At 38.1% G+C, this 19,687-nt stretch overlaps 1 protein-coding gene across 2 annotated transcripts in view; it reads left to right on the plus strand.

The window, feature by feature from the left end:
* Positions 1-203: 203 nt before the first annotated feature.
* The window catches only part of CRY2 (cryptochrome circadian regulator 2), a 42,735-nt gene continuing 23,251 nt past the window's right edge, over positions 204-19,687 (plus strand). For both annotated transcript variants that reach the window (XM_087720066.1, XM_087720060.1), the window contains exons 1-3: positions 204-517; positions 10,558-10,666; positions 17,700-17,842. In XM_087720066.1, coding sequence (XP_087576192.1) covers positions 324-517; positions 10,558-10,666; positions 17,700-17,842 — 446 coding nt within the window. In that variant the 5' untranslated portion in view covers positions 204-323. The remainder of the gene's footprint in view (positions 518-10,557; positions 10,667-17,699; positions 17,843-19,687) is intronic.

Here is a 19,687-nt window from a genome sequence, read left to right on the forward strand (position 1 = left end):
CAGAACCCCACCCGTGGCACCATTTTAACCCAGTCTTCCCCTTCCTTCTCCTCCTGATAAACAGCGCCAAACGTGCTAAGCCACCCCCGCAGTCCGGGGCTCTTAAGGCCAACCCAGTAAGTTATAGCACTGTGTCAGTGTATGTAGTTCAAGCGGCCAATGAGCTATCGGAGGGAGGGGGGGCGGTGCTGCGCATGCTCACTGGAAGAAGAGCAGCCGCTCGGCAAGTGGCTTGACGCACCGGGAGAGGAGGTGGGCCGGCTTAGATGCCGGGGAGTTGCGGGAGAGTCTAGCTTGCCTTTGCGGAGGTGGCTGCGTCGGCGATGGCTGCTTTGTCCGGTCCGGTCCTTCGGCCGCGCCGCGGCGGCTGCTCCGTCCACTGGTTCCGACGGGGGTTGCGTCTTCACGACAACCCTGCTTTGCAGGCGGCTATCCGAGAAGCGACCTCCGTGCGTTGCATCTACATCTTGGACCCCTGGTTCGCTGCGTCCTCCGCGGTGGGCATCAACCGCTGGCGGTGAGTGGAGTCAGGCGGCCGGTGCTCCTCCTGCGCATCCGCCAAGTTGGAGGGTGGGATGGGGGAACCGAGACCTAGGTTGGAGCGGGTCAGGTTGCTCTGCCACCCGCGCGTTATATGGCACGAGTGTCACGTTCATGCAGCGCAGCCCCTTCCGAATGGAAAGTTCGTGCATAACTCAGCCAGTCTTTCTAGGTCGGTAAAATGAGGATCCAGATGGTTGGGGGCAATACGCTGACACTGTAAACCGCTTAGAAAGGACTGTAAAGCGGTATGCATAAGTCTTAAGTGCCGTTGCTGTGACCGATCTGTTAAAATAAGCGCAGCAATTTGAGAGGGGGTCGAGGGTGCGTCCTGAATGCCGCGATGCAATAGTTTTCCTATTGAATGCAATAATAATGTGAATAATGGACCCTGCTGCCTTATAATTCCCCTCCTGCCTCGTCTACTGGTCCCTTTTGACCCTCGCTAACTTCTCGCTCGCGTGTCGAGAATCGTGTAGTAGGATGAGATGAAGAGCCTTATTGATGGTTCGCTTGGAGGAGAGCAGCGCGCCGGAGTAAATAGCAAGCCGGCGCAAGATGACACTTTCAGCGATCCGCTGCTGTGCAGAGAGGTCCGAGAAGAGGGGTGATATTTGCTCCACGGGAGAAATGCCTGGCGTCTGGTTCCTGTTGGAACCCTTGATTGTATTGACACCTGAGTCAAATAAGCTTGAGAGATGGAGGGGTATAACTTTGCTTAATGTGTTTGAATATGAGAGCTGAGCAGTTCTGTAGTAGAGATGCTTCAGATCTACCTGTCTATCCTATCTAGCCTGCCTTTATTTTGATAAATAACTGAAGGCAATTAAATAAGCTCACAACAACAAGCCTGTCAGTTGAGTTGGGCTGAAAGTGACTGGCCCAGTTGGCTTTTATGCCTAATGCGAGACCTGGCATGCCCAAATATGGGAGGAGGCATACTAAATACATACCTATTTCCCTGGCTCAGCTGATAAAGGAGGAGAAACTTGTGGCTTAGTGGTTAACAGAACTGCCTAATATGTAATACAGCACCAGTTCAAATCCCAGTAAGGGTATGGCTAACTGATGAGAGCTAAATAGCTTGAAATAGATCTATACTAGTCTCCCTTTATTTATTTATCAGCACAAATACGACACACACACACACACACACACACACACACACATATATATATATATATATATATATATATATATATATATATATATATATATATATATACACACACACACACGTGTGTGTGTGTATGTGTTCTCGTAGATTTTCACGGGTATCAGGTCTTTTCCTGTGTGAGATTGACAGTATCTTGGCGATGTTTCGACGAGGTCACACTCATTATCTTCAGGCTGGTGCCTCTGGCTTCATGTTTGTGCGAGCAAAGCGTGATCGGAACTGCCATTTTTCTATAAATATAGGTGGGGGTGTGTGGAATGTTGGCTTTGTTGCTTTAAATGGATTGGTTGGCTGTGTTGTCACATCTTGATTAGTTGATGGAATTGATGTTTGGTGAGGGTGATTGGTGATGGTGTCCTGTGTTGTTCTGGGTCCTATGTTGGTTTTTGTGGCTGGGACTCGTTTGTTGACTAGGGCTGGTTTCCAGATGTCTGGTAGGCGGGAGGTATCATCACGTTTATTCATGTTGTGGGGGTGTTTCTCTATTTCGATAGCTTCCATAATTATTATCTTTTGAAGTGTTCAAGCTATTGAAATAGAGAAACCCTCCAACAACATGAATAAATGTGATTATACCTCCCGCCTACCAGACATCTGGAAACCAGCCCTAGTCAATAAACGAATCACACAATCTTATTCCAGGGCTGCACAAGATTCTCTTACTCGGTATTTCATTGCCACCCATATTCCACACTCAGTCTCTCAGTCTTTACAAAAGCTTTAATACCCTGTAAGTGTACATTTAATTAAAATTAAACACAGTTAATAGGATTATTCCCATGTCAGATATTTAGTATTTTCTTCCTGCCAGGCTAAAATTAACTTAATTAATTAATTAATTAATTACAATTTAAAAATTAAACTTTGATTTTTAAAAAACATTGTCCAAAATTTTCTAAGGTTGCATATGTCCCTGGATCTTTAGGTTATGCATCTATATTGGTTCAGTGATTTCTTGATTTCTAGATGTCAACAGATTTCAAAGTGACATGTAAGGAAAGAACAACAATCTGCATGTATGACAATTATGTTATGAAAGAGCCACACCTGATATTTATTCCCACTGTATGAAAGTTTGTGGGAAGTGAGAGATGATGTGTCTGAATATTTTATCACCGAAGAGGCACCTCAGACCAGAAAAATTGTTTTGAAGCGGCTCTCCTTAATCCATTATACTGAAGACTGAGAAATTTCTCCTACGCTTTTCAAGATTCTGTATCTCAAACTAACTTTAAAACTACCTTCTGAAATCTATGCTATTCTTGTTTTTGTGGTTTTGCCAACTACGTGGGGTACTCTCTTGAGGCTTACAGAAGAAGCCTCAAGAGAGGCTGAATGAATATGTATTCATATACTTATTCAGTTTCTAAAGAATGCTATAGCTTTAAGAACTGGATCCAAAACTGTGGCAAGAAGAGCTTGCTTCAATTCCTGTTGCAAATTATTCTGTAGCATAGGTGTTACCATGTAAGAAGATGACTTGGTAGTGATTTAAAAGGATCCATACAAGACATAGGAAGGATAACCCATCAATGACCTAAAATAACTGCTGAACAGGATGTGCAGAAGTTAGTTCTATAAGTAGCTTGGATCTAAGCTGTAAGATTCTCCTCCCCCCCCCCCCTCTCCCCAATCTGTTCTTTGGACATGCTTAACTTACCTGCTACTCCTATTTCTTTGTCCTTAGTAGACTGCATTAAATTATTTTGAGCCACATTTAAGCAGCTCCGGTAAAGAGCCAGTTAGGCAGGATATAAATATAGCACATTGTTTTTACTTTTTGAGTTTGAACCAGTTAAATGCCATACAAAGCTACTGAATTAACTGGAATGAGTCTATATATTTTTAGGCTTATAAACAGTTTACTTGGAAACGAATTCTATCCACTGATACATATTCGAATAAAATAGAGTAGAGTAGAATTGAATTGAATTGAATTCTTTATTGCCCAAGTGTGATTGGACACACAAGGAATTTGTCTTTGGCGCATATGCTTTCAGTGTACATAAAGAAAAAATAAAATATATTCATCAAGAATCATAAGATACAACACTTAGTGATAGTCATAGGATACTTTTAAACAATGATATCATAGTAGGAAACAATAAAAATAATATGGATATAGCCGTAAGTGGGAAGAGATAGTTACTAGTAAGGATGAGAAGAAAAATAGTAATACAGCCTTGTTAGATAATTTGTCAGTGTTGTGGGAATTAGTTGTTTAGCAGAGTGATGGCATGGGGGGGGGGACTGTCCTTGTGTCTATAGTGCAGATCCCTATAGCATCGTTTTGAGGGTAGAAGTTGAAATAATTTATGTCCAGGATGTGAGGGGTCTGTAGATATTTTCACAGCCCTCTTTTTTACTCATGCAGTATACAAGTCTTCGATGGAAGGCAGGTTAGCAGTAATGGTTTTTTCTGCTGTTCTGATTATCCTCTGAAGTCTGTGTCTGTCTTGTTGGGTTGCAGAGGTAACCAGACAGTTATAGAGGTGCAGATGACAGACTCAATAATTCAACTGTAGATGTAATGAAGGATGATTCTTTTTTGTGTGTTTTTGTTCAATTAAAATAAAAAAAATTCTTCAAAAAAAAATAATTCAACTGTAGAACTGAATCAGCAGCTCTTTGGGCAGTTTGAGCTTTCTGAGTTGGCGCAAAAAGAACATTCTTTGTTGTGCTTTTTTGATGATGCTTTTGATGTTAGGTGTCAATTTTAAGTCTTGAGGCTAGAAACTTGAAGGACTCTAGTATTGATACTGTGTTATCTAGTATTGTAAGAGGTGGTAGTATAGGACGGTTTCTCCTAAAATCTACCACCATTTCTACAGTTTTGAATATATTTAGTTCAAGGCTGTTCTGGTTGCACCACAAGGCTAGTTGTTCAACCTCCCATCTGTATGCAGATTCATTGTTGTCTCGAATAAGATCAATCACTGTTGTATCATCTGCAAGCTTCTGTACTTTAACAGAGGGATCTTTTGAGATGCAGTCATCGTTATATAGAGAGAAGAGAAGTGGAGAGAGTGCACAGCCTTGGTGGGCTCCTGTGCTAATTGTACAAGTATCAGATGTGATTTTGCCTACCTTCACCTGCTTCTTCCTGTCTGAAGTAAGGAAGCTTACGATCCATTTATAAGTGTGGTCGAGTACAGGTAGCTGATTTAGTTTAATTAGAAGAATATTCGGAATGATGGTATTGAATGCTGAGCTGAAGTCTACAAAGAGGACCCTTGCATAGGTCTTTGGAGAGATGTTGTAGGGTGTAGTGCAGAATCATATTAACAGCATCATCTGTAGATCTATTTGCTTGGTAGGCAAATTGTAAAGGGTCTAACAGTAATCATATTAACAGCATCATCTGTAGATCTATTTGCTTGGTAGGCAAATTGTAAAGGGTCTAACAGTGGATCCGTGATGGTTTTCGGGTGGGCCAGCACTAGTCTTTCAAAGATCTTCATAACAACAAATGTCAGAGCAACTGGTCTGAAGTTGTTCAGTTTCTTGATGGTGGGTTTCTTTGGCACTGGGATGATAGTAGAGCATTTGAAGCAGGAACATCGCACATCTCTAGGAATTTGTTAAAGATGGGTGTGAAGATGGAGGCCAGTGGTCAGCACAAGCTTTTAAGCGAGAAGGAGTTATCTTGTCTGGGCCTGGTGCTTTTCCTGACTTTTGTCTATGAAATAGAACTTGCACCTCATTCTTGTAATCACTAGAGGTGGTGAGCCCAATGGGATGGAATAGATTGTAGGAGGCTTGGCTGATGTTGATGTGTCTGAGATGGGCATTGTGGAGATGGGTGGCAGTAGTTTTCTGTCAAACCTATAGTAAAACACATTCAGATCATCTGCCAGTTGTTGATTTCCTTCAGCATGGGATGGAGATTATATTTTTAAGAGTTTTCCACATGTTTGCTACTTCATTTGTTGAGAACTGATAACCTTCTATTCTAACCTTCTATTCTAAGCTATTCTAAGCGTTTTGGAAAAAATTTCTAGGCAGGAATATGTTTTTTCTATATCACAGAATACCTAAGGTGACCAGACATCCCGATTTCAGTGGGCCAATCACGCTTTATAACAATTTGTTCCGTGTCCCGGGCCATTTTAAAAAACTCCCGATTTTCTGGCTTCATGTTGAAAGCCCAGTGGATTTGCTTAAGAAATTCTAACCGGGGCAAGACAAAAGACACCCTGTCTAATCCCTCTCTCTCTCTGTCTCAGTACTTTCATTGAAGATATTAAAACGTTAAAGCAACAAAACGGACCCCCCCCTGTGCCCCTTTTACCTCATTTTATAAGAAAAAATGACCAAGTACCATAGAGCTCCAGGAAACACGTGGCTAGAGAGGTCGTGAGTGTTACTTCCTGGATTTTCTGGAGGGGAGGGGCACAGAGGTTGGAGGTCTGCTCCAAAATGGTGGCAAAGTTTCTTTGAAAAATATTTCCCTGACTAATTTCACCGTTTCAATTTGCTCAGTTCTTTGTATTAACATCTACATCATTCTGGGTTGACTTGTAGTGCAAGCCTGCTGGTAAGTGAGCTAGGGTTTTTTTCTTTTATTTTTTTTAATGTATTTTAAAATAATATTTTATTTATTGTGCATAGGATTTTTTAAAATTCTATGTGGATTCTTTTTTTAAATTGTCTTAGACTATTTAAAAAAAGATTCTCTCCAAAATAAATTGAAGTGAAACCATGTTTAAAAATTCTATGCACAATACTTTGAAATATATTGTGCATAGAAAGAATAGTTTGAAATGTTTTACTTCAATTTATTCTGTGTGGATTCTTTTTTTAAATTGTCTTAGGCTATTTAAAAAAAGATTCTATCCAAAATACAAAATACCAGCTGCAGTTATTCACTTAAGAACTGTGGCAAAAAAGGTGGTATAATGGGCTTAGTGACCAAAGTTACAATGGCATTGAAAAAAGTGACTGATGACCATTTTTCACACTTAGTGACCATTTTCACACTTAGCAACCATTTTCACACTTAGTGACCATTGCAGCATCCTCATGGTCACATGATCAAAATTTTGATGTTTGGCAACAGTTACAATTTAATCAAACCCCCCCCCCCCGGTCAAAGGTGTCCCCCTTTTTCCAATCTGAAAATCTGGTCACCTTAAGAATACCACCACATTTTAAAGTCATCTCTCAGTTTTGTACCTATGAAAGTGAGAGATGGAGCAGCAGTAGAAGTCCATCATTCCATAGCTAAAAGTTGTAGTGTGATTTTGCCTTCTTTCTTAAAGATGATTCTTGTTCTACTAGTTCTGCTATTTTCAGTATACTCTTAATTGAGTCTCTACATATGAAATTCTGGGTATAAATTATGGGTTAGCTCTTTCATACCAGTTTAGTCATTTATTAAGTGGAGCAGGATTATTCTGCATTTTTTTGCCAGAAGAAAAAAATCTATGTATTCTCAGAGGAGTTGATTTCAAATTTAAATAGATTTTCTTAGCAAGAAAAATATCATGAGAAACAAATGGCTGGCTAACATCTGGAATAAACAATGAATGTTCTATATTTTGAATATAGCAAGAAGTATAATGACTTGTGCAGGATACAAATAATTGATTTTTTTTCTTTCAGTTTTTCATAATTTACTCATCCTTCTCATCCTTGCTGATTTTGGAAAAAAAAACTTAGGAGAACACCAGTGCTATAAAAAATAGAGTTCTCCATTTCCATTGAAGGAAATAGCTAGAAGTGACTACAGGGGGTCCTCAACTGACAGCCCTTTAAATACTGGAATACTGCTATCATGTCACCCCAGTCCTTCTTTTCTCTAGCCTAGCCAATACCCAATTCCTGCAACCATTCTTCATATGTTTTAGTCTCCAGACTTTTAGTTGCTCTTCCTTTCAGTTTTTTCAAAGTTTTAACATCTTTTTTCATTGTCTGGTGACCAAAACTGGATGCAGTATTCCAGGTGTGGTCTTACTAAGATTTTATAAAGTGGTACTAATACTTCATGTTATTTTGATTCATTGTTGTTGTTGTTACTATTACCACTATTACTATTATTATTTTCCAAAGGCTAGAAAGAGCCTTCAGAACATTGTGAGGCTTGGTACTTTTCTAGTCTTTGGACATACCAGCACTGGGGCCTCCCCTGTCCCCTGAGGCACCCGGTTTAACAACCACAATGTGGTCATTGAGCAAGGCAATCACACGGGTATCTTACTTAATGACTGCAACAATTTACAACCCAAATTGTGGACTGAATTCTGGTCTTAAGTTGACGATTACATGTATAGTATTTGCTGCTTGCATGGAGAATTGTAGCACTCAGCACACAGTCCTTCATTTCTAGTTTATAGAATCACAATATTTTTTCTGATAATCTGCATAAATCAAAATTTCAACTTTGCAGTGATACATGCATTGACATGGGACAATTTACATATACAAATGCCCCTTAGCCTCTGATTTTATTCCTGACAGATGGCTTAAATGTTTCCTTTTATTTTCAAACATGACAAAGAATATTTTGATGGGAATATAAATCAAGAAAATCTAATGTGGCGATGGACAGACTTTCTATAGATAAGAACTGCGAAGTAACCATCCTCTGCTACCAAATGTGATGTACCCGTGGTTCGTCCATGAGGCCAATGTTGAGAAAAGACACGGACATGATCTTTCTCGGGATGGAGCGACCCAGAATGGTGTCTGGTAGCCCCTTTTATTGAGATAGGACAAAGGCAGCAGGAGCAATCAACATGTGATTAAAAACAGCCTGTCAAAGTACAATTGCTAATCTACTGCTCAGGGAAGTTCTGTCTATATATAGTCAAATCCTGGTCAGGATGTTTTGTTATGGAGTACTATCAGGATGTTATGTTATGCACTATCAGGATATTAGGATGTTATGGAGTTTGTTCTTTCCTGTGTGGTTCAGTGTGGCTGCACATGCCCTGTTATGCACTGGGTCATGGGTGACCGCCACACCTACACAAAGAGTTATATGACAACAAGCTGCATGGCATTGGGAGGGGAAAGGAGGAATAGAAAGTTACAGCACAGCATAGGGGGGAGAAAGGGCATGTGTGGGAGTAGCTGGCTCACATAGTCCATGTTACATGAGGCTGCATCATGAGTCCTGGCCGTTTAGGCCGGAAAGATGTTTCTGGTGCAATGTTTTTGCATCCCTGTGTATGTGTGTTTCAGACAGCAGAAACTGCCCTGCACAAACACACCCGGAATGGATTCCAACAAAGAACTACTGTGTTATTTAATTTAAAAGGGGGGGAAACATCCTCTGAGAACCATAGTGGGTGTTGATGATACCATTAGATGGAATAAAATAAAACTTTTTGTCATCTTTTTTGATGTCATCTTTGGGAACTTAAAGAATCAACCTACTACCCCAGGTTTTACGGAAGTTTAAAGAATCTATTTTGACCTAAATTTAAACTGACTTAAACCATTTTAATTTTGGTCTTAGACTCATACGTTGTTTTTTAAAAATATATATTTTGGAGAATGGTCTGTGCATATAATTCAAAGACCTAGTGTAGGCTTTCGTGGCCCGACAAAACCACGCTCGTCAAAATAGCGGCGACAAAACCGAATCGCTAAAGCCGCGACGTCATCACCATGGCGACAACAGCGCGGCGACAATAGCGTGGTGACAGAAGTGTGCTTTAAAACAGCGCAGCGGCAGAAAGCCGATTTAAATTAAGGTAAGGGTTAGGATTAGGTTTAGGGGTTTGGTTTAGGGTTAGGTTTAGGGTTAGGTTTGGGTTAGGGTTAGGGTTAGGGTTAGGGTTAGGGTTAGGGTGCTGAGTGCTTCAGAAGGCGCGGATTTGCCCTCCGTGGTTATGTCGTCGCGCTAGGGTCGCCTTTTTCCTTAGTGCTTTGGATGGCGCGGATTTGCCCTCCGCGCTTATGTCGGTGCGGATAAGGGCTTCGCGGTTTTGTCGGTGAACCTAGGCTTTCAATGAAAAAAAATGCAGACAGATCCTTGTGCTGCTATATGCTGAGATAGTTATCCATTCTAGTGTCCTGCCTTCATGCCAGGAGGCAGAGGAGGAGCCCCTCAAATAAATGAAAGAGGCCAGACAACTGAATCAATCGATAAGCTCTGAACTCTAGGATCATATTCATGTGAACCATATTTTATAGGTATATGTGTGCATGAATTACTCACTGAAGTACTTTTTATGACATTATTTCAGATTGAGAACCTTCTTACCATGTAAAATACTTGGTTTTGCCTTTCCTTCTACATTTTTTCACTCTTGAAAAGGTATGGAAAAAGAAGAGGTGCTTGCAAGGGATTCTTAATTGTGCCTTGCTAGACAATTTGCAGAAGAGTACAGAGATGGCCTTGAAGATGGTAGTCAACGTGTATGGTGTTATGTAAACACCAGTTTAGCTTTAAAAGGGAGGAGTGACTGAATGAATGAGAAAGAAACTCAAGATTGCCCTGCCTTGATTTTCTTTAGAATAATAGGAGAGTGACAGAAGCTGGCCTTGGCTGAACAGAATAAATTAAATTATTAATTTTAATTGTTAATTTTAATTTCACCCTAAATTTGATTTAAATTGTCAATTGAAGGTTATTGGATTTCCTATTTAATCTTTTTTTACCTTTTGTTATATGTGTTTTTATGTTGTACGCCACCCTGAGTCCTTTGGGAGAAGGGTGGCATATACTATAAGTCCAATAAAACCAAACCAAATCAGAATAAATCCGGTTTTCTAGATTTGTTATTATACTTTTCAACTACGAAGCAGTCGTTCTTATAGCATTTGTTTTATAACCTATTCTAGCTCAAAGATGATACAGTTGCTGATTACATTTTGTTTCTTCTCTTTAGGTTTTTGCTCCAGTCTCTGGAAGATTTGGACAACAGTTTAAGAAAACTTAATTCCCGTTTATTTGTAGTACGAGGGCAGCCAACTGATGTTTTTCCAAGACTCTTTAAAGTAAGATTATAACTACGTCTGAAAATTGTGTTTGGGTAGAATGTAATTTGCTTGTAACATTTTAACAATAAATCTAAGCTCTACTGCTAATACTAATATTTTATTATTTTTTTAATTTGAATTAAAATCATGGTACCTATACCTGTCTCTTTATATATAATAATATGGCTCTTCTATATATGCCAGCTGTTCTCTTTCATGCTTCCATGAATAGAGGTGATTTATGGTTTTTGTGTAGTGGCATTCTAATAAATGCCAGTAATAGGATGGGCTTTCAAGAGAGTATATTAGAATGGGCATTTTTCAAAAAGGAATTATTTTTAAATTTATTTCAAAATAGTAAATACTAAACATTGAATATTTTATTAAACAGTTGAAAGGATTTTTCTTATTAAATTAAAAGCTCTTATTATAATCTCTCAAATATTCATTCTGCCTAACGTAAGTACTTCAATTTCATTTTAGCACATAGATACAGTTTGCCTATTGTTTTGACTATTCAGTTATGGGTATGTTATTTTTGTGATGGGGCTAGGCAAAATCATAAGACAGAAGAAGGAGGAGGACAGAAAAGGAATTAAAATTGCCTAAGTGCATATATACACAGTTGTATAAACTACCAGAGTTTCTTGTCTTAAAAGCCTAGGAGCAAATATTTTTAATAACACTGCAATAGTAACAGGTTGGAAGTGAGCCCAGAACTCACTCCCCTCTTTTTTCCTATTATGCTTCTGATGTAGAATTTGAAAATTTTCCAACAGTAATGGGTTGGTTATAAACTATAAATTTGGGTAATGATTAGCTATGATTGCTTAACTCTCTTAAGCTTTCAGGGATGCTGCATACAGTACTTTTCAATGATGAAGGTGTCAGTTGACTTGTATTTTATTCTCCTTCCATTAGGAAAAAAGCTTCTTGGCTTATTAAGTTACAAAGGACCTAATTCATTCTTATTATATGGCAAAGTAAAATATAATAGAGTTTATAGGGATGTTCTGGATAATTGCTCCCATCAAACTAGCTAGCATTACATATCATAGGGGTTTAAGATCTCTAGAGAAACCATATTGCCTCTTTCAGTGGTAAACTAATTCAGATCCTTTCTGTGGCATGTTATATCTGAAAATAGGTGTGGATGTCATATGTACTGTAAATCCTTGATTTAATGGACTATGAGAGGAAGCGGTGTCTGTTAAAGACTGAACATTTATTAAATCTGAGTGGGCTTTTACACATGTGGAAAATGGGAATCGGATTTTACAAAAGTATATTGTGAACTTTGTGCATTTTATACATTACATACATGCATTGATGGCAAAAGGGAGATTTTACATATTAAAAGAGTTTATGTAAGATTTATACATGCATAAAATGGTAAGTGAAATGTATTCAAACATAATATGGTGCATAGCATTTAATGTAGGACAGAGTCATATATCATGGGGAAAATCTATGTGGTTGATCAGAACCATAAGTGTATGGACAGATTCTGTCTGTTGGATCCAAAGTCTATTGAATTGATATCTTTCAAATTAAATTAAATTTGCAAAAATAGAAAAATTGGCTCTTTTAACTTTTTCCTGAAAATACTTCTTCCTTCTAGCCTTTCTCTATATAATAAATGGAGTTCATTGGAATTTAGGAATTCATTTTAACAGCTGTTGCGTCTCCATTTTTCAAATTTTACCACTGGTGTTCATTCTTATAGTGCAAACTTGCTATGCTATTTCTTATTCTTAATATACTTGGGGTGGTGGGGAATAGGATAGGATTAAGCCATTCAGATTAATTTCAATATTTACCCTGACCTTAGTATTTTTGGTTCCAGTTTTGCTTTTTTATGTTTTGTCTTACAGAGTTTTCTTATTAGCCCAGCAGGAAATTTAAGTTAACATTGTGACATACTGTATGTACTCCAATTATTTTGGTTAGGCTTTTTTTCAAATTTGTTCCAGAAATATTCCCTGTTTTGTTAAATGCCAGTTCAAAATTACTTAACTTTAATTCTGACTGAGATTATAAAAGGTTATTTTGGCCCCCAGTAATAGAAAAAGGAGCTTTAATGATGCCATTTGTTTGATTAAGAAACATGTAAATGAGTGGGTTAAAGATTTAGATCATTCTTTTTTTTTCTTACAATGTGTCAATGTGACTAACATTTTAACTTTCAGTAAATGCACAGTTCTTGTACTGAATTGTATCTATGGACTAGATACAATGTGAAATATCCAGAACACTTAAAATATTATCTTGCATGCATGCTTATCTATTTATATTATATGAAGGAATTGAACGAAGTTTAATTACATTTTGCCTCCCAGCCCTTTCCCTTGTATCCTTCCTTGCTTCCTGCAAGGATGTAAAAGTGTTAATTAGAAGGCAACATACATCCCAACTGTTCCTCATCTATGATTGCAGCTGTTTAATCAAATGTGTGTACTTACTTCACAGAGCTTCTTGAGGGCAAATGTATGTATGCATCACTATAAAATGTATTTCCATTGTTTGGTCTCTGCATGAGTCAAAGCTATGTTCCTGTTGATTCTTTAGAGTATTTGTGTAGATTAAAGGCATGCAGAGCTGAGAAGGTGAAGATATTAGTATATATTTTAAAAGTGTGGAGAGTTTTTTTCCCTGTAGATAAAAAGTAAAGCCCTACATGTACTTAACTGATCAGGGTAATGTTTTTGAGCACTGATATGCTCCAAAAAGGTAGAAGGGGCTGTAAATGTTCTTGAAATCTTTTATCTTGCTTTTGAATGTTCTATAACAGTGTTTCTCAGACTTGTAAATCAATACTGTATAGTTAATGCTTTAGAGTAGTGTTTATCAGACTTGGCAACTTTAAGATGTGTGAATTCTAACTCCCACACCAGCTGGATAGGGAATTCTGGGAGTTGAAGTCCACACGTCTTAAAATTGCCAAGACTGAGAAACACTACTCTACATCAGTGGTCCTCAACGTTTTCTTCATCACTGACCCGCTTTAAATACTTTTTGTGGCCACGGATCATAGCCTTGGACCCCAAGACTTAATTCAAGATTTAAATCATAACATTTCTTCAAGTCTTTTTGGATCCCCTGTGACGACATTGCGGACCACAGGTTTGAGAATCACTGCTCTAAATCATAGACTATACAATATTGATTTTCTTCACACTATATACAGTATGTGCAAAGAATGAGTCATGTAAATAGAAAGGAACTGCTGAGAACTAAAATTAACTTCAGTCTATCACATTTGATTCAAGCTGCAATTTTCAAGTTGGCTTTTGGTGCAGGTTGACATAAATGCATTACAGAAAGCATTTTTCATTTCCAAAGCATCCCAGCCTGGAATGCAAAGACAGGAATAATTTTAACAAGTCAGTATACTGGACAAACATAATCCAGGCAGTTGTTATCTCAGCTTTCAGTTACAAAAGTGGATCTAAGACTATCCTTCTTTATGTGTACTCTTTAGATGTACCCATCTAAAAATAATCAAATTATCTCTCGTTTAGGTACCCTCTAGTTACTCTTGTTTTGAAGGATCTCATCTTGTTTGACTGCCCCTTATCTGGCTCTGCTAAGGCAGAGGTCCAATATCAGCACAGTCTCACCTGACTCTTACAGGAAGAAATAGAACTGAATGTATGTAATTAATCTACTTATCATGCCTCAGTTGAACTTCTTTGTGATTTTACCTGGTGACTTCATAAATAGCATGGGGGATGGAATGGAAACTTATAACACTCCATGGCTCAGCGCTATAGGATCGACTCATTAAGTAGGACAACATCCACTTAATACCATGCTTCCAACTTCAGCCCAGAGAAATCCAAAAAGATATCTTGGTTGAAATAAAAAGGTAGACGATTCATAAAAAATCGATAAGGTTGGATTTTCTTTGTCCATCTCCCAAAGTGGTCCTCCATTTTAGCAGAGATTAGTTTAATCCAACCATTCTTCTAAAAACATAGAAAACTGGCCAACCATTAGTGGAAGAAATTAAACAGGTGATCTTCATTTTAGAAATGCTGACGAGATAGTGTCTGATGAGCCTTCTGTGTCTTGTTGCTTGCTACATTTTAGAGATAGGCAAATCACTGATACTTTAGATATTGTTATATGCATTTGTCAGCCAGCATTCAAGGATAATAAGAAATGGAATAGAGCTCCTCTCTAGAAAACCACATGTTGATTATCTTTACTTGTTGGTGCAAAGAACTGCATTAACATTACTTATTTATTTATTTGTTTGTTTGTTTATATTATTTATATTATTTATTTATTTATTTATTGGATTTCTGTGACTGACTAATCTCACTCCTCTTACCAATACAGAAACTCTGGGCAGCTTACAATTAATAAAAATTTTAAAGTGCAAAAAACAAAGTAGAATTAAAAGTTAAAAATTAAAATTAAAAACCAAGATGATAGAACAGCCTGGAAGACAATCCTCTCTATTTTGTCAGTTACCCACAACGTAATGGGCTTCTATCAGGGCCCAGGCCGAGCAGCTGCTATTATTTGATAATAGCTATATTACTTCCATGTAAATAAGATGAACTTATAAAGAGGAACCTAATAAACTACTACCATGGATTTTTGTTGGTAAGCTTAAAACAGGAATCTGAAAGTACCGATAATTGTTTAGAAATAGAAGACAATGTCTTCTTTTTTTTTCCCTCAGTGTATACAGAAAGCTAAAAGACTCCATGGTTATGGGGAGTTGACAGCCTCAGAGATGCTTTCATGCTCTATAGTGGAAACTATCTATTACAGCAGTGGTCTCCAACCTTGGCAACTTTAAGACCTGTGGACTTCAACTCCCAGAGTTCCTCAGCCATCTGGGAGTTGAAGTCCACAAGTCTTAAAGTTGCCAAGATTGGAGACCACTGTATTACAGTACTGGAAGCATCCTTTGGGAGCGTTTAATGGTTTAAGGAGGCTGTTTTCTTAAACTTCCCCCATAATTTTGCTTTTTATTTGTGAGTAGGCACGGTCATCATTATATGATTCAACTTTACTTAACCAATAGCAATAGCAGTAGACTTATATACCGCTTCATAGGCCTTTCAGGCCTCTCTAAGCGGTTTACAGAGAGTCAGCATATTGCCCCCAACAATCTGGGTCCTCATTTTACCCACCTCGGAAGGATGGAAGGCTGAGTCAACCCTGAGCCGGTGAGATTTGAACCGCTGACCTGCTGATCTAGCAGTAGCCTGCAGTGCTGCATTTAACCACTGCGCCACCTTGGCTCTTATAACCATTGATTTAATAAGCTCACATACACTAACTGACTTTATTTTCTTTCAGTCAGGGGTGTAGAGTGGAACCTCTACTGTCTGTTAACCCTCTTCTGTTTGGGCTGGTGTGTGGAGCTTAAATACTTCATCAATAGCCCTGGATTCATTTAAAAATTAAAGCTTCTGGCTTGCCTTTAAGAGTTAACATGGACTGTGTTAGTGATACTGGAAAGACACCTGTCCCCATCATCAATCTGCACCAGGTAGATCAGAGACAGACAAGCTGGTATCTTTCAGATGTTCCAGATATTACCTATCAGCTGAAGCCAGCATGGCTAGAGACAGTGTATTGTGGAACCTATAGTACAAAAGGGTACCAGGTTGTTTAACCGTGAGGAATGTATGTGTTTGAACTGAGTTGGGCTGAATTGTGTTGTGCTGGGGCAAATTATTCTTTTAAAAAGTTATTTAACATTCTAATATTCTACATACCTATACATGTGTACAGGTCTTTAGTATTCAATATGAGCTTGGAAGCTGTTGTATCAGGCAATGAATGCAGTATTCTAGAATGTTGTTACTCCTATGCTTCCAAGATTCCATATATCTTGCAAACTTGGTCATTTTAATTTATTGACTTCTACATATTTATGGAAGTGATATTTACTATCACTACATTCATTTAAATAGGCATTTTTGCTTCAAAATGAAATTTGTTCTTAGAGAGAATGCTAAACATCAATATTCATCATTTCTTTAAACTGACTGCACGCATTGAGATCTCAGGTCTTTATAAAACTCCCTAAAGTCTTTGGTGCATCTCTCAGGCTTCTGTTTAAGTTGCTATTAAACTTTAATGTTCAATATGACATGAGAAATTGATGCAAGAGGAATAACCTGAGAAAGGTACTCAGAAATGTTTAACAGTTTACAGTATATCACCAGAGGAATTGTCTAGAATATATAAAAGTGCTTCAAATTTATATTGGAAATATGAACAAGAAGAAGGAAAAAGAAGATATTTGGTGGGCATGTGAAAAAGCTAGAAAATTTTGCATTCAAATAAATCTACTGATTTAGAGGATTTTAAAGATTGATAACGAATTGATATCTTTCTTTTGTGATGGACAAACGGTTGGGGAAAAGTCATTGTACTTTGTTTTTACACATGATAATTTCAGTGAGATTATTGTATGTACAAAGATTCATCAGTACTCACAATGGAGAAATGATTGTTGAAGACGAAGGAATCTGCTGATGGCTAAATCAACTTCTCTGATTAGAGAAAAGTCAATATCTATGTTTATGGCTAATTGGAAACCCCTTATGGACATTTTGCGTTCATTTCAGAAAAAAATGAACTTATGATTTATGGTTTTGATTATTAAACATCTAAATCTTTATAGATGATCATAGAAAGAAGAATAAATATATAATTGTACTTATAACTGCTGCAAAGATTATTGGAAGCTACTTTTTTGTATCTTTTTTCATTATTTTGTACTTTACTTTTTTCCTCTTGCACTTTTAGATTTCTCTTTGATTGTTTTCTTTTTCTTACTTTATATACGTTTGCATTAGTTTTTGTTTTCTTTTTTAAAACTCTTTAATAAAAATTATAAAAAAGAAACAAAGAGAGTCATGGGAGAATTTTGAAATACTATTTGCAAATCTTTAGAAAAGGATTTTTCCCTTGTTTTGCGGTTGGATTTTTGTCATTATTTTGTTTTGAATATTACTACCACATTTAAACGGTCTGTTTTTGTATTTATCTAATATTTCCTGCTTTTTTTTTTTTACAGGAATGGGGGGTGACCCATCTCACTTTTGAATATGACTCAGAGCCTTTTGGAAAAGAGAGAGATGCAGCTATAGTGAAATTGGCTAAGGAAGCAGGAGTAGAAGTGACAACAGAGAATTCACATACCCTTTATGACCTAGATAGGTAAGATACCAGTCTCTTTATATGCACGTCTAAGAGGAAGACAAAACAAAGCTGAGAATTGGTACAGGAGATGACTTGGGAGATTATTTTTTTGTAAAATGGGTCAAGGTTTCATTTTCTCTATTATGGCCCTATAGACACAAAAATTACCAGTTTGTATATATAGCAAACCCCCATGTTCTGAGAAAGAGGGGAGAAGAATAAGGAGAAATTAATTCTATATTTATAAAATGCAAACTAAGTCTATTATGTCTACAAATACAAGTGCTATAAGTTAAACCTACTGCAAATCTGCAATGTACTAAAGTCCAGGCATCTACTGTTGCTATTGGGGAAAGATGCCTTTTCTATTAAAGAATAGTGGATGTTGAAGTGAAATAGGATTGCAAAGGGTCTCCCGCCATGTTCAATCTGATCCATCCTAAAGCATTCTTCACTTAAACTGCAGTTAATGTTCCATATCCTGTACGTCATAGCTGTCAACTCCCTAGTAAACCAAAGGTTTAATCGGGTCAGTTTGGGCCATCTCTGGGTCAGTATCCAAGGTATTAATAGTGTCATCAATAGACACTATTGATGGGAAACGTGGGGAAATCTCTCCACGAGTTCAGGAAAACATCCATATCCATCAGATGCCAGGAATTGACCTTTTTAATCAATTTTCCAGACCTGTAGTTCAGAAGTGGTATTCAGCCAGTTCTGACAGGTTCTGGAGAACTGGTAGCAGAAAATTTGAGTAGTTTGGAGAACCTACAAATAGGCCGCCCCCACCCCCGCTAATCTTCCTTTGTTGCCCTGAACAGGAGAACAGAGTTGGAAAGCAGGTTAGTGGAGTGGGGAGGGAATGGGGATTTTGCAGTATCCTTCCCCTGTTAAGCCCACAAAGCCACGTCCACAAATCCACACCCACAAAGCCACACCACACCCATAAAGCCATGCTCACAGAACTGGTAGTTAAAATTTTTGAATCCCACCACTGCTGCAGTTTATATAGAGAGTGAACTGTCCATAGAAGTAGAGTCATATGAAACTCCTCAGTTTCCAAAGCACTAGCTCCACTTGAATAGAATACTAAATTCAACATATGCTCTATTGAATGCGTGAGACCACATATTAGTCATGTCAAGTCCAGTTAGGGAGGATGTTTTATCCTGAGTCATTCCTGACTGGAGAGCTTACCTTCTTGGGTTTGAAAACCCCAAGAAAAAGGAGCACAAATTAATCCAGATATCATGTTGCAAATCATTCAAACTAGCTCATGAAGAAAGAAAGCAGGATCTATGGTGGTAGATAGCATGGTTTGTGGTATATGAAACATACATCTATATTGTCTTGGCCATCTGGATGTAGCAGTTTGCACTTAAAATTGCAGGCTATTGGATACAGCGGCTGGTCCACAAGATGGAATTTCTGTAGGCCATGGCTTTTCTACCTCCCTGACTTTAATTCCAGCCTGCTCTATGTGAACAGTCTACTGGAACACAAACACCTCTATAGTTCAATAAGAAGATATATGAAGTAATGTTGTTGCCTGTGCCAGTTTTCAAACTTGAAATGCGTGTGGAAAAAGGCAGAAGTAATCCAGCAATTAGATGCATTATAGAACAATGGAGAATTGGATCGGAGCAAAGAGCCAAGCCCAGCCTTTTGCATCATCCAGTAGCTGGGCAATATCAGAAGATAAGACTTTATGGAGCAGAGCTAGCAGCAACATGTTCAGTTATGCTCTGCTCCCAATATTTTCATTTCTCAGGGACAGGAGACTGGCACAAACAAAGGATGAGGGGCAGCTCCAGCTGGTGCTCATTTGGCTTGAATCTACCACCATCACCCAATCTTGGGAAT

This window comes from Thamnophis sirtalis, unplaced genomic scaffold (genome assembly GCF_051295495.1).
Source record: "Thamnophis sirtalis isolate CommonGarterSnake01/CBP01778 unplaced genomic scaffold, rThaSir2_p1.2 scaffold_1, whole genome shotgun sequence".
Lineage (NCBI taxonomy): Eukaryota > Metazoa > Chordata > Lepidosauria > Squamata > Natricidae > Thamnophis > Thamnophis sirtalis.